This window comes from Capricornis sumatraensis, chromosome 8 (genome assembly GCF_032405125.1).
Source record: "Capricornis sumatraensis isolate serow.1 chromosome 8, serow.2, whole genome shotgun sequence".
NCBI classification, from domain to species: Eukaryota; Metazoa; Chordata; class Mammalia; order Artiodactyla; family Bovidae; genus Capricornis; species Capricornis sumatraensis.
The window spans coordinates 16,255,804-16,279,142 of record NC_091076.1 but is presented as its reverse complement, the minus strand read 5'-3'; the positions used below and the strand labels follow the sequence as shown (position 1 = coordinate 16,279,142).

At 50.3% G+C, this 23,339-nt stretch overlaps 1 protein-coding gene across 4 annotated transcripts in view; it reads right to left on the bottom strand.

Moving 5' to 3' along the window:
* Positions 1-6,262: 6,262 nt before the first annotated feature.
* The window catches only part of NTM (neurotrimin), a 409,668-nt gene continuing 392,591 nt past the window's right edge, over positions 6,263-23,339 (bottom strand). The window contains exons 6-9 of one of the 4 annotated variants that reach the window (XM_068976205.1): positions 20,304-20,455; positions 17,184-17,219; positions 12,551-12,583; positions 6,263-6,366 (exon numbers count right to left, since the gene is read on the bottom strand). In XM_068976205.1, coding sequence (XP_068832306.1) covers positions 6,263-6,366; positions 12,551-12,583; positions 17,184-17,219; positions 20,304-20,455 — 325 coding nt within the window. The remainder of the gene's footprint in view (positions 6,367-12,550; positions 12,584-17,183; positions 17,220-20,303; positions 20,456-23,339) is intronic. The other 3 variants (XM_068976206.1, XM_068976207.1, XM_068976208.1) reach the window with 3 other exon arrangements.

Sequence of the window (23,339 nt, the reverse complement as noted above, 5' to 3'; positions counted from 1 at the left end):
AGATGAATCTTGGGAATAACAGATGTCATCTGTTTTGAAGAATTAAGTAATTACAGTAAACACCACACATGTGCACAGATACTTAGGCATGCACACACACACACACACACGCACACACACACACACACACACACACACACACACACACACAGTGGGAACTCTGAGAGTTTTGTCTAGTTCCAATATAGTTTTCTTCTGCAAACTTTAAGATATATGGCAGTTTATTTCCCCCTTGTTTTCCGTGTGTCATATAGAAAACAAAACTGAACAATAGCTTGGGGCTAACATCATTGCTCGTCCCAGAAAAAGCCACTGTCTTTTATTAGAAAACATTCCCTTCCAACTGCTATGATGTCCATCCCTCAAATTCTCCTTGAGGAACCACTTCAAACGTCTGCAAAACTGGCAGCTCTGATGTGTTTTCCCTTCCTATGAGCCATTCTGGGAACAAAGACAGTGCACTGGCTATAAAATTGCCCAGAGTCACATCTTCAGTTGTCATTTATGTGTATAAAAAAAGCAACCTTCCAAAAATGTTTCTTGTAGAAATCTTATTAAAATCCAAAAATACTTGATTATTTCATTTTAAAGAGAGAAAAAATATAGCAATCTTCCATCATGACACCTCATACATAAGGAAGAGAAGCCTAGCTAAAAGATTCTAGCCTAGCTAGAATCTGAGCTAAAACCTAGTTCTACTGATTAACAATTCAGTTCCTTCCCAAATTACTATGCTGATATTCAGAAATTCCAAAAATCAGATTCATTAGAAGCCAGGTAAGTGTACAGCTATAGACTCATTGGAAAAGCCTCTGATGCTGGGAGGGATTGGGGGCAGGAGGAGAAGGGGACAACAGCGGATGAGAGGGCTGGATGGCATCACTGACTCGATGGACGTGAGTCTGAGTGAACTCTGGGAGTTGGTGATGGACAGGGAGGCCTGGTGTGCTGCGATTCATGGGGTCACAAAGAGTCAGACACGACTGAGCAACTGAACTGAACTGAACTGATAGACAACTTACATTTCTAGGAAGTTCTAATCAAATAGATATTATGACAGAGGAATACTTCATTTTCAGATAATGTTAATGAGTCCTAAAGAATGGAAATCTACTCACACACTCATGTAATATGCCAGAAGCAAGTATCTAGGTGATTTGCAGGCTTGCATGGAGGTAAAATCAACATGCAAACAACTAAAGCCAAACCATGCTTCCTACATAAAGGTTCATGCCCCCAGTGCATCAGATACACACTCTAAGAAATGACCTTTATGGAGAGTTCAGGAATTAGGGGTAGTCTTTTTTGCAGAAAGCCTGGTTGCTCTCCTCCCATGGTATGGACCTGGTGTGAGAAGATGGGAGTTGTGGGAGGCGCGTGAGCATGAAGAAGCACAGATCTCAGAGCTCTGTCACTCATATATCACAGAGCTACTGACTTGCACATATTGTCTTGGAGGAAGACAGAGCTGGGCACTCCTGGAAATATGGCCGGAAGTAAGAGCCGAGAGGGGTGAGCACCGATGCTCTTGGACAGCCTGACTCAGCCACAATGGGAATGACAAAGGAGATGCTTCCATGTCCTCAAAGCGCAAGGAGTAAGCTTGCAACCAAATTAGTTCTGGGGTTTGGTTTAAAATAAACGTTAAGGGACTTCCCTGGTGGTCCAGTGGCTAAGACTCTGCTCCCAGTGCAGGGCGCCTGGGTCCCATCCCTGGTCAGGGAACTAGATTCCATATGCTGCAGTAAAAGCAGAGTCCTTGCTGTAACCAAGATCCAGCGGAACCAAATAAATATTTTAAAAAAAATTAACAAAAAATGCTTGAGGGGGGTAGTATTAGTGCCTCACACAGATACAGACACTCTCGAGTCTCAGCTGTTTGGTGACCGTCGTGTGCATATGCACTCGGTGAGCAGTATAGGGCAGCCGGCAGGCTCACGGGGCAGACCTCACCCCTCAGCAACTTCTATCCACCTGCAGAGACTTCTCTGCTCTAATGAAAAGTTCCTCCAATGTTTATCCTCATAAGAATAAAAAAAAAAAAAAAAACTGGGGGCGATCTGCTGTTCCCAGATGCTACACTTTTACTAAACAAACCCAACACAGTAGAGGGACCTTCTTGGGATTAATTAGTGAGACTGTTTTCCTTTCTGAACTCAGGGTCCAGAGGTACAAGGTTAACACAGGGTCAGTCCAGTGAAGCATCCTGGACATCCATCAGATTCCAGGGTCCATTCACTTGTGAACTTCTTTCCAGCCTGAAGAACAATAACTGTGTTTCATCATCACCATCATTATCACCATCCATAGCAACAGAAGCAAACATTTGTGGTTCATCGATGGCAAAGACAGCTCCAGCTCAGCACATCCCATTTGTCAGACAGACATCCTTGGACCAGTTCTATAACACGTTAGACATCTAAACCAATTGTGGAGAAGCATTGATGGGGAGAGAGTTCATGGTAAGAACTCAAGAGCAGCTTGCACTTGTGAGGTTGGAAAGGAGCAGATATTCTGTTGAAAGAAGATGAATGGGTTTCTCTGCGAGCATGTGGTTAGAGTGATAAGGGTTTGAACCCCACTATTAGCAGCTCCCCCGACACACACACACTAATATAGGATAAAATCTGCAAAATCGCAATCATGGTTTCCCCAAAGGACAACCTAAGGTTAGAGGTGGTGCCTGAATCCTGAAGCATGACCACAACTTGAGTTCCAAAGGGGTCCTGTATGTCTGAAATCCAGGCAGGCAGTGACGGTCATCCATCGGCACCTGCACCGTGAAAAACACCCACACAAGCTGTTCAGTATTCTTCTCTCCTTGCTCTAGTTAGCACTGTCTTTCCAAGCTTCTTTCCTGAGAAGAGAAGCCAGGGAATCACCCCATGAGCTCCTATCAAAACCACATCCTCCTGGACTGAACTCTGAGCCTGGCTGGAGGCCCTGCCTTGTAGGCACCCCTTAAAAAAGACTGAAATTCAGCAGCTCACGGCTTGTGTGTTGCACTAAACGGAAGAGAAGAGACCCCTGGAGGCAGGGCAGGGAGCTCTCCCAGCTGCCGAGCCCAGTGGTCACGGCCACGCTGGCTCTACCAGATACACGCTTGGGAATGACCACACCTCTAAAGAGCCTCGAGAGAGGAAGGGCTATGGAAATGGCGACTAGGTAAATGAAAGCTTCCTCATCGGTGTCACTTTACAGAGCTGGTCATGACAGATAGAATCCTTCCTGGGAGGATGGTGATGGGTGAAGTAAATCAAGCTTAGTAAATCTGAACGAGAAAGCTCTGAATCACGTGGAGGTTACCTGTCATGCTGTGCCCTCATCCTGGCAAGGTCTGAGAAGACTGTCTGCAAAGTGCCCTGGTACGTTTTATTCAGAGCGGTTCTGGGCTCAAGTTGAGAAGTATGGAAATTATCTGCCTTTTTCCTGCTCTGTTCCTGTAATGCACAATCTGCATGGAATTCCTCTGGTACTCCGTGTCTACAGAAGCTCTGGTCCCACGGAAGCTAGTACATCTCACCCACTCTCACTGTAAGGAGACAAGCCCCTTGCCTTTAGCGGTTTCGAGACATGGAGTAGAATGACTGCAGGGCAGCCCAGATCCGCGAGGCTTGGTCAGACTTTCTCAGGCCACGCTGCCAGGAAGAAGCTGGAGTATCTGACACCTGCTGGTGGAGGTGGAAGGTCAGAAAGGGCACAAAGAAACACGACGCGGGATGGGTGGGAGAAGCGCGGACTGAGTTTGGAGTTAAGAGATGCAAAAATGTTACATTTAGAACAGAAAAACAACAAGGTCCTACTGTAGAGCATGTGGGGCTGTGCTGAAGATCCTGTGATAAACCAGTGGGAAAGAATATGAAAAAAACAAACGTGAAGTCAACAAGCTTTTCTCAAAGCTGCCAGGAGCTGCTGGAAATGAAATGACTGCTTTCCGACACTTCCTCCTCTCGGGTGGGACTGGCCCCCAAAGACACAGCATGGTAATCCCTGCATGGTTCAGCTCCGACCTCATTTCTGCCTTTCAGTGACTCTTCAGCTGTTTATTGAATTTCCAGAATCAGAACAGGTTAGACTTATTTGAAAACTATTCTGCATTAACACCTACCTTTTCTCTTAATTTGTCACTAGAGGCAAGGTTTGGGATGCAGGCTTGAGTGGAAAGTTCCCGACACACTGGCTGATGAGGCTTGGGATTTGTCAATACTCACGCACAACGTCTCAGAGGTTTGGGGGGCGATGGCTGCACTCTGCACCCGCAAGTAATCACGTGTGAAAGCTGTCCCTGGACCTGCCATCTGGGTTACCAGGGGAGCTGTGGACACAGCAGGTCCTCCTGAAGACACTGGAGGTGTGGTCAACAGAGCCTCACCTCCCCTGCTTGTAATGGAGGAGTGTTTTCCAGAACCTCTGCCTGCGGTCAGAGCCCACACCACGGGGAGCCCTATTCCACCCCCGAGGGGGCCAGAGAGCCTGAGTCAGGAGCCCGACCCCTCCTTCACGCCTGAGCCAGGCAGGCTCTGCTCCCCCACACCCCCTGCTTGACAATGAGGTACCACACCAGGTGAAGAGGGACATGGAACACTTTTTAATGTCAAGTCAGAGACAACCCTTCCCTCCCAGCCCCCAATCCCACCTTCCCTCACCACATCAGGACCCCTCCCCGAGGCCCCTCGGGTTCCCAGACTTCGGGGGACGAAGAAAAGTTTACCTAAAAACTGCCTTTTCGTCTCTTTCATACACACGCACACAAAAGTGGGAAATTAAATAAAGTAAACCAAGAGGATTAGATTCTCCAGCGGTCACAAAGGCATCCTAGATTCCCATGACGGGCTAAAGCGAGTGGTTACTGACTGCAGAGTTGGTTCGGCTGCTTGCTGTCTATCCACACCCAGGGCTCTTGCTGGAGAAGCCGGGCCTCCCGCATCAGCCCTCACGTCCGAGAGCCGCCCCTGGAAAAGATGCTGCGCCTGGTGTTAGTGGTTTGTTTTCTTTTTTCGCGTTTTAGAAATGTCTCTGACATGTGAATAACCCAAGAAAATAAAAAGGCAGGAGCTGATTACACAATTACCAGTAAACTCTATCATCTTTTAGAAGAGCAACACACAGCTAACGCCATATACAGCATGCAGTAATGTTTGAGAAAGGACCCTGCTGAGAAAGAAAATGGCTAGAACTCTAACAAAAAAAAATATATGTATATATATATATATATACTGTATAATATATGTCATCAAAAGAAGCATTGTCAGCAAACTCAAGATACAGTGCAGGTCACCCTTCCGTTTCTAAACAGCATGTAGAACCATAGTATTGTCTGCATTAAATGCACAGAATAAGAAGAAATCTGTAGCGCTGGTGGAGATGTTGGTTAAATTGCATGTGTTTTTTTTTTTTTTGGTGGATTTGCCAAATCCTCACCAGGGGGGTCAATGCCTGGTGTGTGGTCCACCAGTTGTAAACCTAGGTAAGAAGTACACTATTCAAGTCTAACCTTTAACAAACACACTTCCCTTCACCCCTTTCATCTGTGTACTTTTTTTTTTTAGTTTTGTCTTGTTTTTGCACTAAGTTTTAGACTCATATCAGAAAATATAATTAATAAAATTAATAATGAATCAGAATCCCTTATTATCCATGATGTCCATGTAGTAAAATGGAAAAAAAAAAAAAAGAAGAACGTTTAAGAATATCTTTTGTGACTGTTGATTGTGGGATTGTTGTAGCTGTCAGGCCGTCTTGTTTTTTCCTTTTTATTCATCTTTTTGATGCTGCATTTCATCACACACACAAAATAGGGACACAGTCCAGGAACGGGCCCGCTCGCCTCCCTCTGAGTTAGTTCTTCTCTACGGAATGATTGAATTTGGGGTGGCCGAACTCCAGAATTTTCCTTGGTGGGGGGGGGGCACTGTGGTGGGCAGAGCGGCTGAGTCCCTGCCCGCCTGGTAACAGAGGTCACGCCATGCAGTTTACGGGTGGGTCCAGAGCCACGGGCATTCTTCCCATTTGGAAAAAGAAAGAAAACTCGGCTGTACCTAGGTATCTGCATGGTGATTTCCAGTGTCCTCGTTCAATTCGTTTTCCCAGAGCATTCTTTGTTCCCCTCCCTCGAATTTGTGTCCCCTTCGGCTCTGTTGTCTGAATTTGGTGGGATCGTGTCTGCTTTAGAACAGGGGTGCTCGCCTTGTCGGTGTTGGTCGCCATCGCTGACGTGTTGGCGGTGCGGCAGCTCCTCCCCGTCGGGGATGCAGCTCTCACATCAAAATTTGAGGAGCAAGTGCAAGACCAGGAGAGGTAGCAGCCAGAGGCAGCCTGCCCTCCTCGATGACGTCCCATTGCTCACTTCGCTGACGGCACCTGGGCCTGCAGAGAGAACACACCTGCCGTGAGCCTGGGCCCCTGCCTCACAGAGGCGCCTCTCCAGCCGGGAGCCTCCAGCGCCCCCGGTCCACACACTGGGACTGTGTGGGGAATGAACCCTCCACAGCCTGATCCTGGGGACACGGCTAGGTGATGGGGAGTCTGCCCGTGCAGGGAGGGGCTGAGAGATGTGGGTTTCAGTGTGCAGGTGGCCACTACTCCCCTGCCATCAGAACACACTGAGGCCCTGGCTCAGGGGGCAGGTTCAAGAAGAAGGTGGTGGATTCATGAACACCCTACCCAGAGCTTTGGTAAAGCGACATCCCTATATCGTCTACATCATGGTCCAACCCCTCTGAGTACTGCCCGCCTCAAACATCCACGTGGCCTTTCAGCCGCCCCACCTGTCCTGCAGGAAAGCACTTGGTGGACACATTGACCCCCTGTAGATGCTGCACAGCCTTGGCATTCCTTCTATCAATCACTCTATTTCAGGGCAGTGCTCTTGGCCTCTCCCCCATCTAGACCTAGCTAAGAGCAGACCTCCCTCAAGTTCCACAGGCTCAGAAGGTCAAAACCAGCTGTCATGAGGTGGGATCAGGCCAAGAGACAGGTGGCCTGTGGCTGTGCACACAGGAGGATTTCCAGGGACAGGGGAAGGCAAAGCACGCCACGGCATGCATCTGTCGAGGGGAGATGGATGGCACCTTTCTCTAAGAGCCACGCAGCAGCCTGGCCTGCACACAGATGCTCATGGAGATGGAGCCAGACTCGGGAGGCAAGGTAACTATGAGGTCATAACACTCCCCAGCAACTTCCCTATCATTTAAGCTTTCCGGCTCCCTGAGCCCCATGACCATGAACTCCAATGACAAATGTAGTTAGGATTCATGAACAGTGCACACACGTTTGGATGCCTGGATGAATTAGGCGCCTGATGGAGCAAGGCGTCTTCTCAGCGCGCTTGCTCTGGCAGCCTCTGTCGCACTGGACTGTGTGCTGTTGCTGTTCTTCACTAGCTGTCGGGTCCAACTCTTTGCCACCCCTTGGACTGCAGCACATCAGTGACCTCTGTCCCTCACTGTCGCCCTGGAGTTTGCTCAAATCCGTGGCCACTGAGTCAGTGATGCTATCACTGGACTTAGCAGAGGCATTTGAAGCCGGTGCCCCCTCTAAGTCCACATCCTCACCAGGCTGAAGGGACAAAGCTAGACCTGCTTTCCTGACTCGGACGCTGGACCCGGAGACAACTCTGGCTAATACAGTTTACCTTCAAGCAAGGCTCCCTAATGCCATATGGAATCATGTTCTCAAGTCTTAGAACTCCTAGCCTGTAAGCAATGCCCATATGATCTCTTTCTTAGCTCTTGCTCTAACCTAAGCCCGCCCCTGAACAGCTGTGAGTCTGAAATGCACCAGGTCATCCAGCCTCTGTGTCTCTGGTGCTGCTTCTCAGTGAAGGGTGATGCCTCACCGCCCCAAAGTATCTCTTTGGCACATAGATTATTTTAAGTCGAGAACAGCCAAGGCTCAGGACTGAGGAAGAAGCTTTGATCTTCCTTGGAAGAAAAGCTGTGAACCTAGACAGGATATTAGAAAGCAGAGACATCATTTTGCTGACAAAGGTCTGCATGGTATAAGCTATGGTTTTTCCATTCGTCATATACGGATGTGAGAGTGGGACCATAAAGATGACTGAGCACCAAAGAATTGACACTTTCAAATTGTCATGTTGAAGAAGACTCTTGAGCGTCCCTTGGACTGCAAGGAGATCCAACCAGTCCACCCTAAAGGAAATCAACCCCGAATATTCATTGGAAAGACTGAGGCTAAAGCTGAAGCTCCCATACTTTGGCCACCTGATGTGAAGAGCTGACTCATTGGAAGAGACCCTGATGCTGGGAAAGATCGAAGGCAGCAGAAGAAGGGCACAACAGAGGATGAGATGGTTGAATGGCATCATTGACTCAATGGACTTGAGTTTGAGCAAACTCTGGGATATGGTGAAGGACAGAGAAGCCTGGTGTGCTGCAGTCCATGAGGTCGCAAAAAATTGGACAAGACTGCGCGACTGAACAAAAACAACACCTGGCTGGGTAAAAAATGTAGAAGGAGGACCCGTTCCAGGAAGGGAGCTGTCACCACAGGTAACCACAGTGTGAACTGGCTGTGGCGACAGGGAGGAACCTGCAGAATCTGTCTGTTATCCTTCCCCTCTGTGTCCATCTCTGCCTGCCCACCAATAACTGCCACCACACAGCGGCATTTCCTCCTCCATGTGAATTTCCTCCTCTCACTTTGAAGTCCTAACCCCCTGTCCCTAGCATCCTCTTCTGTCTTTAGCTGAAGACGGTATTTAAGGTGAAGGTTTGGGACATTTTGGTGAGTGCATGAGTTATCCTTGTCTCTTCCATGTACGTGTGAGCTCAATTGCTCAGTCGTGTCTGCCTCCTCACAACCCTATGGATAGCAGCCCACCAGGCGCCTCTGTCCATGGGGATTCTCCAGGCAAGAATACTGGAGTGGATTGCCATGCTCTCTTCCAAGGAATCTTCTTGATCTAAGGATCAAACCCGAATCTCCTGTGTCTCCTGCACTGCAGGTGGATTCTTTACCACTGAGCCACCAGGGAAACCCTTTCATGTATATGCTGCTGCTGCTAAGTTGTTCAGTCATGTCCGACTCTGTGCAACCCCACAGACGGCAGCCCACTAGGCTCCTCCATCCATGGGACTTTCCAGGCGAGAGTACTGGAGTGGGTTGCCATTTCCTTCTCTGTTCATGTATATATGTATTATTAAATTTGTATTTTATTTTTTCCTGTTACTCTGTTTCATGTCAATTTAATTATTAAGCCAGCCAGAAGAACCTAGAAGGATACAGGAAATTATCTTCCTCCCCAACCACAGTGCTTCTGAGGCCAGAACTCCTTGGCAGAGCGAGTTCTCCGAGGAGAAGGACAAGAGATGACTCCTCTGCTCCCCACCAGGGAGGTGAATGTCTGGGTGACACAAAGCTTAACCCCCTCCCTCTCCCAGTCCACCGCATATCCGTGACAAGCGGGCACCCCTGCGAACCTCCAAAGCTCCGGATAACTTGTAATTCAATTTCAGACTTGCTTATCCGTGACCATTGATCACAAATTGGTTGCATCTTCTAAAATCTCTCCTGTTTCTATACAGCTCATCTCCAGAAACCTCATCTTTTATGTTCAATCACTTCTGACTCTATACACATTCTTTGGAATCTCAGGAGAGAAGTTGCCCCCAGAGAGGACGCCCTTCCACTCTGGGACACCCCAATATTCTTGGCAGGAGAGCCCTACCTTTGCCTGAGGCCACCTCTGAGACGGGGAGTTTGTTCTGGGTTCCTGGGAGCCAGGTTCCAAGTGTGATGGGAGGGTTGGTGGCTGCACGCCCCTCCCCCAGGCACGCTGCCCGTGATTCCAAGTGTGTTCTGCTCACTTTGCTTACGCGTCTGGACACACAGGTATCTATTCACACAGAGCTTCCTTTCTCTCTCACCTCTTTTCTCTCCTGAATACTGGCTCACACAGCTTTGAAACTCACTCCCCACTCATCCCGGCATGGCCTCCTGTTCCGGCTCCTGGTAGGAGAAGGGGGACGATGCCAGTTCCCGCATGGAGACGCTTTCTGCCCCTGCCGCCCTCCACTCCTCTGGGCTGCAGGCACAGCACGTCTCCAGGGAGGTGGATAGAGGATGCACACACCAGGCAGACAGCCCAGCAGGGACCTGGCCAGGCAAGAAAAGTCAGAAGCCTTGTCTGCTGGCCAGGGAGTCTGCAGCGCCCCGCTGGGAGCTGGCAAACACGCCGGGCACCTGGCAACGGCCGAGGTGTGCAGGTATCTGGGGTGCATGTTGTGTTCCGATTCTTCCTGCTCCCCTGGGGCTCCTGGATGCTCTGCTGCCTGTTGGGATGCACACAGGGAGCCTGTGGGGAGGGCCCTGATCCCCCGTATCAGAGAACGCCTCCCAGAGAAGGGAGGAAATGCCTGCTGGGGGTGAGGGGGCAGGGAGGGCGCTCGGAGTGTGATGTTCTGCAGCTGCCCTCCTCCCCCAGGTGTGTCCGTGGGGCTGGTGCTCCCAGGACACTGCCACGTCCAGCAGGACGTTGCCTCCCCATCCCTTCCTGCTCCCCACCCAGCATCTCTCTGGACACAGCTGCCCCAGAGAAGGAAACAGCGGTGGTTCCTAGAGAAACTGAGGCAGGGTCTCCCTGCATCCTCTTGGAGTCCACGCACCAGCTGCCCACCACCCACTCTGGACTTTCTGGGTTGACTCCTTATGCCAACCCCAGGCTGATGTTTCTGTGACTCCAAGCTGACCAGACCACTAATGGATTCGATTCCTTGGGCCTTTAGGAAACCTCTCAGCTGCTCCGTAGGACAGTCAGAGGCTTGCTCTGACTCCTTAGCCTCACTCCAGGACACGTGTGCCTCGGGCTCTCCCTGCTCCCACTCCACACAACACCAGCAACACACATACGCGTATGCATGGGTGTGCGCCTTCCAGCCTATTCTCTTTCCTCCCCACCATCACCCCTTCTGCCTGAAATACTCTTCACTAGACTCACTTCTACTCCTTGTTTCAGGTTCTGTTCTGGCCTCAGCCACCTCTTCCAGGCAGCCTTCCTTGACTTGCTTTGCTCCCTTCTACCACACCATACACATCCCACTATTAAAATACACACCCATCCTATAGTTCCCTTCATGTGCCTCACATGTGTCTCCTCCTCCATGCTGTGAGCTCCATAAGGGCAGGATCTGTGCCCAGTACCTCAGCAGGTACTTAACAAACATTAGCTGAAGGAAGGAAGGGGCCAGAACAATGACCCATGCTGACGTGTCTATACCTACTTTGTGTCTGTGTTTTTCTTTTTCTTACAATTCTCCTTGAAAAAGAAAAGTACAAACCAAACTGAAAACAAAGCAAAACATTCTCCTACTTTGCCTTCTTTCAAACAACTTTCCACCACTTTTCTAACAATTCCAATAGAAGTCATTGAAAATTCGCATGGTTGAGGAAAGATATACCCAGAGGTAAGGCCACATTGGTTAGGATTCCAGGTGGAGTGTTTGCACCTGGAAATGGGTTCTGGCCCCTTGAAGTCCCTCATGTAGGAGAAAAAGGCTGTTATCTCCTGCTTTAATATGTGGAAACTCACTCATAAGTGATGTCCCCAAGGTCCCTTGATTTCTGTCTCCAAATACAATTTTCTTTTCATGGACTCGGAGCTGTGGCTTTGTGGGCCGCCCACATCTCCAGACAAGAAAGCAGAGAGTGAGGCTTCAGGACCTGCCCAGCCTGGGTACCGGTCAAGGTGGGGACCCCAGGCCTGCCCACACTGATCAGCACAGGAAGATCCCCACGAGAGGAGGGGAACCTGGACTTGCTGTCCAGGCAGGTACGGATCCCAGGCTTCGGGCGTGAGGCCCTCTCAGAACCCGTGCTGGCCAGGGGAACAGCTCAGCCCAGCTGCTCGGTGATGCGGCCGCACAGAGGAGGTCTGTGTGCTCCGTCTAGCAGTGCCTCCACTCGACATGGAAGGCCTTACTTCCTCAGTCTCATTAGCCAGTTCTGGAGGCCTGAAGAGCCTAATTACCAGGACCGTCAGGGTCCCGGGGAGCTGTGACGAGTGTCAATTTATCCATCGGAAACATCTGGATGGAATGAAAGCCCCCGAATAAGATGAGTTTTTATTCGTAGCCAAGTGACTCACCCAAGAACCACCCCCTTTCTTCCCCTGACCCCTTCCTCCTGCCACTTCCCTTCCAGTTCCAAGTTAGAAAAAGAGAAAATGGGGTAAGCAGAGGCCAGCATGCAAGGCCAAGGTCCAGGAAGATCATTGCATTAGAGCACCATGTGCAAAGAAAGAGGCGGGCCTGCTACAGAAGGGCCCAGACGTGGAGCTATTCTGGGCACTGACAGGTCCCCATTAGTGCTGCCAGCAAAGACAAGTTAGACTTTGCAGGGGAGGCACCCGGGGAGAATCGATGTCCTTGGGGATGGTTAATCTGAATTGACACAGGGCCGGCCCGAGGTCAGGCGGTCCCCACCGGGCTGCCTCCTGGGGTTAGCGCAGAAGAGAACGCATCTTGCAAGAAGGCAATGAGTCTTGTGCCCCCCAACCCAAGGCAGCAGCTGCCTGGAAAGTAAACATACCAACCTTTCCCAGGGGGCAGAGTTGTGGTTTTCACTTCTAAAAGAAATGAAAAAACAAGCCACTGTTATGGCAGAAAGCAGCCAGAGACATTCACTTTACCCTCCGATGGTTTGGGGGAGGAGGCTGAACCGGCCCAGACCCTGTAGTGTCCTGGCCGCAGCCCAGTCCTGGGACACGCGCCCCTCTGCTGTGCTGGGAAGTCAGTTGGCATAGGTTGAGTGGGGGTTGGGGCAGGATGTCACATTGGATCTCTGATTCAGAGATATAGCATCCCTGCCGTGTCTTGGCTGGGGAAGCTGGTACCCTGCAGCCTAAGCCCCTAAGCCAATAAACACTTCTCTGTAGAACAACCCTTTTTTTCTTTGGCCACCAGACTACCCTCTAATTAGTTGAAGTCTGCAGAAGCAGAAGTGGAAGTGTTTGTCACTCAGCTGTGTTTGACTCTTTGCGATCCCATGGACTGCAGCCTGCCAGGCTCCTCTGACCATGGGATTTTCCAGGCAAGAATACTGGAGTGGGTTACTGTGCCCTCCTCCAGGATCTTCCTAACCCAGGGGTTGAACCTGGGTCTTCTGCATTGCAGGTGGATTCTTTATCGTCTGAGTCACCAGGGAAGCCCTGAAGTCTGCAGGCTTTATTATAAAACTAAAGCTTAGGCCCTCCTGCAGTAACACGAATGCAGGTGCCCACGCTCTGTTTGATCTCTAAAGTTAACCGGCATTCATCTATGCATCTTTGAGATATTAGTGAGCGAGGTTCTGTGTACCGGAGGAGGCCAGACCTTTGATATCTGACCTCTCTTGATGAGTCAGACTGTAACCAGCTGGCCCCGAGGGCTTCTTCTCCCTGGGGGTGATCTAAGACAGTAGGACCTGCATCCCTGATGCTGGGACCTGCCTGGGGAAATGCTGGGCATCAGCTCCCCTCTGCTGGCTAGACCAGGAAAGACCTCCATCACCAGTCCAGGCTCTCGGGACAATGCACAGAGCCTGTCCTGCTGACTGGCCAGAAGCAGGCTGACCTCTCATCTTTCCTCGTTACCTGGGGGTCTCTAAATGCGTTCATCCTGGATACAGAGGATGGGAAATCCTTCCACAGGGTATGTGCGTGTGTGTGCTAAGTCACTTCAGTCATGTCCGACTCTTTGTGACCCCATAGACTGTATCCCACCAGGCCGGTCCATGGGATTTCCCAGGCAAGAATACTGGAGTAGGGTGCCATTTCCTTCTCCAGGGGATCTTCTCAACCCAGGGATTGAACCTGCATCTCTGTGTCTCCTGTATTAGCTGGTGGGTTCTTTACCACTAGCATCACATGGGAAGCCCTCCACCTTGTGTACAGGTTTCTAATCACCATGATTCACACTTTAAATATCTTACAATTTTACTCATCGATTATACCTGAAATAAGGGAAAATACAGCTGATAAAAAGAAAATGACATTAAAGCCTTTAGCACTTAAGTGATAGGATTCTCCATGCAAAGATCCTTGCATGTAGAAGGAAAGATAACCTAGAGATGACTCCATCTAAACTCAACCAGAACATTTGACCAAAAACACCTGAGTACATCCCCAGGTGTTCACTCTCAGTCTACTCTTTAAAGGCACCTGAGACATGACACAACTCTTGATCCAACTGGACATTAGCTGCCCCAAGAAGCCACTCTGGAAAAGGCTGTGGGCAGATCAGTAATCAAAGATTGAAGCGGTGACTCAGAGAAGTCAATGGTCAATCAATAACACGAGCTCTCTGCCACCAAACCCAGCTGAACCCAAGTTCCTAGGTGAGCACAGGGCTGCTGTCCTAGTGAGCAGAAGAGGGCTGGATTCATGCCAGAATGGATACATAGGATACACAAACATTCCAGAAATAGGGCGAGGGGATTTTAGTTTGGTACCTTCTGTTTTTAGCCACAGGTACCGTAGAAATGCTGACTGCTGAGAGGCTGGGTTTAATGAGCTCTCTCTCATCCTCAGCAGGAAGAACAGATCCTCTCTCGCACTGCAACTGTTTCTTCTGATGCACGGGGTTGACTTCCTCCCCTCTTCTCTATTAAGATGATTTGATGGTCACTGTGAGGTTCGCCGGCATGAATCAGCCGACCTTCCCCAGAATACTGATAGCGTCGAATCTGACTCCTCGCCCAGGAGATAAAAGACAACGGACCAGCGATGGGAAATGAACAGCCACCGAGCCACTGAGTGCGTCCCCTGCACTTGCCTGTGAGGGAGGGCATGAGGGATGGTGGTGGGTCCGCCAGTCCTTAGTTATCATGGCAGGAGTCCCGCAGCACTACATATTAACATGAGACGGGGACATGCAGTCCTCTGTGTCCGCGGGAGGGGGAGCGTGGCAGAAAATGCTGAGAAGGAACGAAATTCTCTTTTCTGGATCCTTCTGGACCATTCAAATGCTGAGTAACAAAATAGGTTGGAATGCCTCTTAAAGCTAAGTGTTCCTCATGGGTGGAAATCCGTCTAGATGAGGGGAGCATAACCTGGGCGTATTCCAGAGAAACAAGGTAGCTCTCTGTTCTAGGGTAGGCTGGCCATGGAGGAGGGAAAAGCAATGCGCACACACACGCACACACACACACACACACACACACACACACACACACACACAGAGGGATGCATAAGATAAGTGCCCCAAGAGCATGGTCTTTTTTCTCTAATACAGTCCTTCGTGTACAAGAGTCTGACAGCTATACTGAAGACCACACTAATCCAAGTCTTGGAATATTCCAGGATTCTACCATCTACAACACTGGCCTGACCCACTGCCCTGCACCCAACGAGAAGGGTAATGGGGTGGGAGCAACGTAGGGAAGAGAGCTGGCATGGAGACCCTGCCTCACATGCACAGTGGATCACAGCGCACAGTGCGGTGAGGGTGCCCAGCTCTGAGTCAGCAGGTGGAGCCTCTGATCCTAGTCCCCTGCTCAGAACCAGGCAGGGATTTGTTTGCTTCTGGTCAGTTTTGTTACTGTTGGCTTCGATGTGGGATATGCTCCCTCCATCCCTGGGGTGCACCTTCAGTGGAGTTCTAACTCCTTAGAAACCAATCCCTATTTCAAAAGTTCCCTTTCCAGCTGAGAATACAGATATCAGTGATTACAATGAGTTGTCATGCTAAGTCACTTAAAGTCCCTCGCAAGTTGTCCTCTGCCTACCTCCAGCCTCTCACACGTCCCTTTCACCATTTATGTCCTTTGCCAGCTTTCCAACATTCTTCGAGATCTGTGCACATGCCTTGGTCAGGGGTTCAATAAGCACACATCGGATCACTAATTGAACCTGGAGCCTTCCATTGACTTCCCTTTCTATTTCTGTTTCACTTTCCTGTTTGTGGTTCATCACCACGGCGCTCTATATCACTAAGGCGAATACTGCATCCCTGAATCTTCTCACCATAAAAGCTTTCTCCTCTTCCGTCAAATAAGTTCCCATGTAATTCATTTCCTTCCATCTCCCCCTCCCCAAGTCTAATGCCATCCTCTGATGATTGCTTGCATGGCCAGTTGTGAATGGATGAACAGGATGAGGGAGGTGCTAGGTGGGATGAGAAGGATGGCAAGAAGTGGGGAGAGACCCTCTCTTCACTGTGGTCACAGCCTCTTTCCTGCGGGGCTCTCCGAGGGTCGGCACTGTCCTCAGCAAGGAAAGGTAAACGGCATACACACCATGGGTCCGACTCCACCACTCAGCTTGGGCCCACTTCTGAACATTTCGTCACGGTCTAAATGAATCACTTTAGCTAGGCTAGGGGCCTTGAGAAAATCTGAGGGGCTGAGTAGAACGAGGCGAGAGATGCAGGTATCACAGGGTGGGAAGGGTTGGCATGAAAGAGGTGGAAAGAAGCTAGGGAGAGGGCTTGAGAAATGAGTTCATGAACCCCTGGATCGTGATATGGGGGGATCCTGTACCCAGAGACTGGGCTCCAATGGTTCAAGAGGCAGCTGGTGGTTTCCAAAGCCTTTTTACCATGTGTTCTCAGGTGAAGGCTAGAACAACTCTCAGATTGTAAGGCGGGTCAGTTCTATGGGCCAGAAGAGGAAATTGAGTCTAAACGACACTTCCTGACCTGCCCAAGTGCACAGCACCCCTGGAAGTCGGGCTCTGGATGGGAGCTCAGCAGCATCCACTCCAAGGACCTTGCAGGGGCACCTGCCCACCTTCCTCCCTAAAGATGCTCCCCATGAATGCTCTGTGGCAGCTTAGGGACCTCTGAAACACCCTGCACTGGAGGTTCACTTCTGTGGCTGATTGGGGGGTGGTTGCTGTCACTGGGGACTCCTATGAGAAGCACTCAGTGGGTGGATTTCTCTGCCTGTTGCCCCAAGCCTCGCTCTCTGAGCCTTTTGTCTCCATGCAGATCTCCAGGCTTTGAAAAGATAGGGTTGTTTCTTTTCTTCTCCCTTCCCAGCCCTTCAGGGGAGGAGGGCAATGTGAGCAGAGAGTAAGGGGGTCCTTGGAGTCTCATTGGCTCCCAGTAACCCACTTAGCACCTGCCACCATCCACTAGCTGCTGGACAGACAGGAGCCTCGGGGAACACACAGCAGGGCAGGGGGAGGGGGCTCTGGGAGAAAGCGGGGAGGGGAGAACCGATAAAGCAAGGGGAGGGGGGATACTGACCTTGCAACAAAGATGAGCTTGTAGGCTCACTTAGCTCTATATCGGGTGAGGGACACACAGGAGAGAAAAATGAAAACAAACACACGTATTATATACAGCAGCTATATATCCATCATATATAGTTTGTATACCAGCTTTCACAAACATTTCTGGAGGGATGGAAAAATAAACGAACACACAAAAACCAGAGGTGGTGGGGCAAGATGCAGATGAGGAATGGTGAAGGGCTGGGTGCGTGCACACGGGATGCCGAGGTTGAAAGGCGAGGGGCTGGCCATGCATTTGCAGCCCCCACAGGAGCAGGGACTCTGGGCGTGTGCTGAGCTGGGGTGCTGAACTGGTAGCAGAGGACCGCAGCCTCTTTCCAGATGAGATCTGTGTCTCATCCACAGCTCCACTGGTTCACTTGGGGAGACCAAGTTCAGGGATTTCTGGCCTCCCAGCACCATGGCAGGAATCTCTGTGATTCACGATCCCAGGGGCTGAATTCTTCTGGGCCCCTGATGCCTCTGGAGCCTTAGGGACCAGGTGCTCAGAATCCTACTGGTAGGGTTCCTGCTAGGAAGGACCACCCCTTCCCCGTTTGACTGTAGTTCCTCAAAGGTATTGACCCTGAAGGAATCTAACCAGCACCAGCATCCCTCACTTTTCAACATCAGGTCATGTGTGCAGCTTCCAAGCAGGTTGGTGGCAAAATGATGCTACCATTTTGATAGCTGGCCCTCGGATGCTACAGGAGAAGGCGTTTCATCACAAAGTTTGTGTATTCACAGAAAGCAAAGGCTGCTTCCTAACCTGCCCAAGTCGGCTTGATGGGTCTGATCATAGGAAAGGGCATAGAAAACTCGCTAACACGTTTATATTTGTCAAGAGGCCTTAATTGATAGTGGGCGTTGATACAGAGTTTAGGGGAGGGGCTGTGTGGACCAGCTGCAGTGTGAGCCAAGGGGGTGGAAATGTAGGCGTGGCACGTTAATGGGATTTCATAGCTCCGTGGAACTAGGTGTCACCCAGGTGGTGATGCTGTGACGGGCTTCTCAGACATGCTCTCTTAAACGAGGCTAAAAACCTGGTTGCTGTTTGATTAAATTTGGAAATGTTCCACACTTTCTCCCTCTTAGAGATTTAGCATGCAAGGGCTGTGAGGCCTCTTGTGTTAAAGAACATCCCCGCACGGACACAGTTCATCTTTGTTTGATCTAGTCTTTCTAAACTTGCTTGAATCCATACTATCACTTTTCCAGACATGCTTTTAGAGAGTCCCCTGGACTCCAGAAAGCTGGCAACTGTAGGGCCATCCCACGTGACACACAGACTGCCAGGGATGCGGGCAGAGGTCTTAATTGCCAAACACGCGTCTGTGGAAAGGAGCAGATTTACGGTGCATGCTTCACTGCATTGCTTGTCACAAACGCCGGTATTTCACTCTTAAAGTTTGCTTTTTCTCTCTCTTCTCATCTTAGATGGCTTCAGGGGACGAGGCCAGGGAATTAGACTGCAGTGATAAAGTCAGTTGCAAAACCATTTTGTGCATCTGATTTGGAGGAGCAAAGGGGTCAAAGGAGGAGGGAGACTGTTTACAGGGAAGAGGAAGGCTGTGGGTGGAGGGCGGGGAGAGCCTTGGATCTGGGAGGCAAGGGGAGGCAGGGCCGCCCCTTCCTAATCATGGTCCTTCTGTTCATGCAGACAGACACCTGCCAAAAAGCCAAAAGGCTGACAAACGTGAGTGGCCCTGATGACTGTCCCTGGGTGGGAGGCGTCAGACACATCAATCAGTCTAATCACAGCTCTGCCCATTCCGGTCTGCCAGTTCTGGGATCAAGGGCAGCCTGCCGCCTCCCAGCCCTGGAGGATAAAGCTGGGCTTTATTTTATGTGCTGGGTAAAAGCGGGGATGGAATGCAATTTGGAAATCTGGATGGAGCAGGGCAAGAGCACAGGTGGGCTGTCTGGACAACCTGATCGGGGTCTGTGGTGCCATGGAGGACACGTGGCAGGGTGGGCAGGGGGTGAGCGGTGCTTTACGGAGCTCTGGGATTATCTGAGAGTTCTCAGAATAAACGGGTTTAGGCTCCTGCCAATGATCTGCTAGTTTCCTTACCTTTCCCTCCCCAGGTGGGAGGGAAACACTCAAGAGTGCTTGTTAGCATGGGAGACCAGGGAACAAATTTGAAGGATTCCAAGCTAAGGTACTTGCTGGGGCCTGGAGGGGTGTGCCTCCCACCCCCGACCACCCCCACCCCCACAAAGCAACCAGAAATGAGTCCCATGGGCTGTGTGGTCAGTCTGCGTCTTCCTGGGGAGGGAGCCCGTCAGAGACGCAGGATGGCTCTCGGGCATCCAGGCTCAGGTCTGTGTGACTGTTCTCCCCGAAGAAGCGTGAGACCTGGGGATCTCAGTCTGTTTACTTGCCTCCTTCCCTTGTTTCTGGCACCCTTGTAGTTGCCAGGTGTGCAATGAAGACACCGCAACTTGCCTTGTCCAGATTAGTCTTTCAATAGAGAGTGACTGAATGAATTGATGCGTGAATGATTATGCGACTTCTGTCGAGACGGTGGCTCGGTTGGACAGATAATGTCTTAACGCAGCCAGACAACACCCTGGGACACAAATGCAGAACCAGGGACACACCCACTGGCTATGTGAATTCTCCCTCGGACACTAACATTACTCAGGATCCCAAGGCCCAGGAGTCTACTTTTATCAATACAATGCAGCTTCTCTGATATCCCGAGGACTAGAAAAAGTTTCAGAAATGGTAACATTTCACACTCATCCAGGGAAGAAGTATGGAAATAGTGTGTGTTTCTCTCTGGGTTCTTGACTAGATCCGATTGCAATCCCCACGGTCAGTTAAGGAGATACTGCGGGGAAAAGTTCAATGTCACTTCAGTATCCCCCAAACCCTTTCCTGCAGAGTCAGGACTTCTAGCACAGGATGAAACCCGGTGTCTCTTTTCACAGGTGGGCTGTTTCTCTCTCGCCCCCTCCCTCCTCATCCCTGTGCTTCTCACCCACCCCCACCTAACTACTCCTGACTCTCTTCCTTGCCCCCCCCTTTCCCTGCTCCCTCCCCACCCCCACCGTGCTCCTTGCTGTCCGGCTTGGGGCTCCGTCTCACCGAACAGTGTGATGCTGGCATTGGTGTGACCCAGCTTGTTGGAGGCCACACACGTGTAGTTCCCATAGTCGTGTTCAGAGACGTTGAAGAAGATGAGTTTTGAGAGGAAAGGTCTGTTTTCCACTTTGACCCCCTTCTTTCCTTCAACCAGCCTGAGACAAGAGACAGACCGAAAAGAGAGGGAAAAGGGGATGGTTATATGTATTTTTCCTCACGAGGAAGAAGAACAACTCTGGAATTAGTGATCTGCCCTCTTCCCCCTTTCTGGCATCACTATAATCCCACTTTTTTGTTTGTTTGTTTGTTTCATACTCAACCACACAACAAGTTCGCCACCATGGTGCACGTAATTCCACTTCTCTGTTTTATGTGTGTGCCCGGAGACATGTTGGCACAGAGCAGATCTTCATCTCTCGATCAGTTATTGAAGTTCTCTGAAGGCGAGTGCCTTCAACAAATACAATGCGCCAGCTGTGTGCCATTCAGTCCCACAGGATCCGAGCAGTAGGTGCTGGAAAATTGATGTTATTGATGAAGATGATGATGATGGCAACCATGAAAATGAAGAACCTAGTCTGCAAACAGGAGAAAAACCCGACGGGTTTGAAAGAGCAAAGTTTTCCATGCACCTGGTAGTAATAACTGTCCCTTAAGAACTTGGAACATTCTACAGATAGTAATTTATCCTTGGACCTGATCAGGGTAAAAGAATCAGGGACTGTTTTCACACTAGGGGACCCTGATGGGCCTGGGTGTCCATTGCATTTGAGCATCTCATCCTGGGAGGGATTACAGAAGCCCGAGTGTGTGGCCTCAGGCGGCCAGGACCACTTCCCTGGCTGTCTTACCCCGTCATGGAGGCCAATGTGCCTTAAGGGGCTGGGGGCCACTGATAAAAGCCAGGGAGAGAGGTGGGGAGGGCAGCCGGACACACTTGTTACAAGTGCGGACTCTTACGGGGCAGACAGAGAGGGAAAGGAATAACTGCTTCGGTGGTGGATGGGGCCACGTTCTCCTTCTTTGGAGGCTGTTAGGAGGAATTCCTATTGAACCTGCATGTCTGCATGGAAATCATGAGACCAGCGCTTGTCTTTGTAAAAACCGCTGGGATGTCCTATTTCGGAGAACAGGCTTTAAGCCAAACGGTTAGTTCCCCTGAAATAATTTGTCTTCCTTGCCTGGAAGCTGTCTATGCTACAGGAAAGATAACCACCAGTGGGGACAACATCCTTCTAAATGGAGGATCTCAGGGATTGATCCCAAAAGCTCAGCTGCCTGTGTAGGGCCTGGCTGGAGCAGGACACGTGACAGGACAATATGTCAAGGTGGACACATGTTGGAATGGGTTCGCAGGGCAGAAATTGAGGCAAATGGTTGGTACTGGAGTCATCAAACTGAGAAAGACAATATTCCGGGCAGAAATAGAAAGTAAAGCCCAGCAGGACAATGATGAGAAAATGCTTTGTAAACCATAAAATGTTATTCAATATAATATATTTCCGTGGAGTGAGACATTGCAAACTCCTTCCTGTCCCTGGGCCATGGGACAGTTTTGGCAGCGACATCAGCTGCTGTATCATTATCTGAAGGTGTCCTCTCTGCAGGATGAATGAATGGACGGTTCTCTCCATCGCCAAGACTTGTGACCGCTGTGATGAGAAGACCAGGATTCGGGCCTCTGTCCCAACACAGCATCTGTCTCCAGGGAAGTCAGAGCGGGGCTGTGGGAACTTGTGTTGCTTTCCATCCTGTAGATATTCATCTGGGGGCTTTTATCTCTCCCACGTGAGGGACAGTGAACGAGCCCGGGTCCACGTACTTTGTTATAATGTGAGCAAGGTCCGAAAGGAATGAGGTGTCTGGCTGTTCAGCCAGAAGCCACTGTTCTATCTCCGGCTTGTTCTGTTGCTATCCTGCAGGGGATGCTGTCCGTAGGAAGCTCTGCAGCCCACCTGCCAGAGGCTTCTCTGAGTTCCTCAAGCTTATTGATCCCTTTTGCCATTCTGAAGCCATTCCTGGGCTGTAGAGGAAGTTGTCACATCAGGACCAAGCTGTGAATTAGATTTCAGCTCTGCAGTGGGGAGAGAACACTTGCCCAGAAAGCAGGCTTTGCTGACAGCTCTGAAATGTCTTTAGCTAAAAGCAGAGCAGGGTGGCCAGTGGTATTCGGCAGCATTTTGCAGCTTCTGGGGTGACGTTCCGTGTGGTCACACACTTCCCCATGCCACAGAGGACAGATGCCTCCATGCAATGGGAAAATGGAGGTGTCTGAAACTGAGTCAGATATGCTGAGACAGGTGTGCCGAAACTGAGCAGGACCCTGTGGAGCTCTGGTGCACAAAGCCTTTCTGTATCCCCAGTTTTCTAGTTTGTAGGAAATAGGTTTCATTCAGCCTCCTAGACCTTCCCTGAGTTGCAAAGGGCAGGTTCAAACACTTGCTAATTAGGGATGGGAGGGCATGCCAGACGGGGAGAAGCAGCCAAGAAGCAATGGGACAGCCTTGGGACAGGGTCTTGTTTCCCCTTCAAGGCCACTGGGGAGGCTGTTAAGGGATGCGTGCGTGCTAAGCTGCTTCAGTGGTGTCCAACTCTGCGACCCCATGAACTGTAGCCCGCGAGGCTACTCTGGCCATGGGATTCTCCAGGCAAGAACACTGGAGTGGGTTGCTGTGCCCTCCTCTCCCCTTTAAGGGATACACATAATATCTTTGAGTTGTTTAGCAGATGTTGAAACCACCACCAGGTGGGAAAAGTTAACTACAAACTTCCCATAAGCACAAAAGGTTAATGATGCTGATCCCTGATTACTCACCATCAGCCAATCAGAAGAATGTCCACTAGCTGATCCCACCCTCCTCTCTGAACCATTACTATAAAACTCCCCATTATCCCCTCCAGGTCGAGACACAAAGTTTTCAGGGCATGAACCCACTGTGACTCCCTTTTCCTGGCAAAGCAATAAAGCGATTCTCTTCTTCTTCACCCAAAACTGCCTCTGAGACAGAGCCAATTTGGTGTCAGGGTATAGAGGCCAGT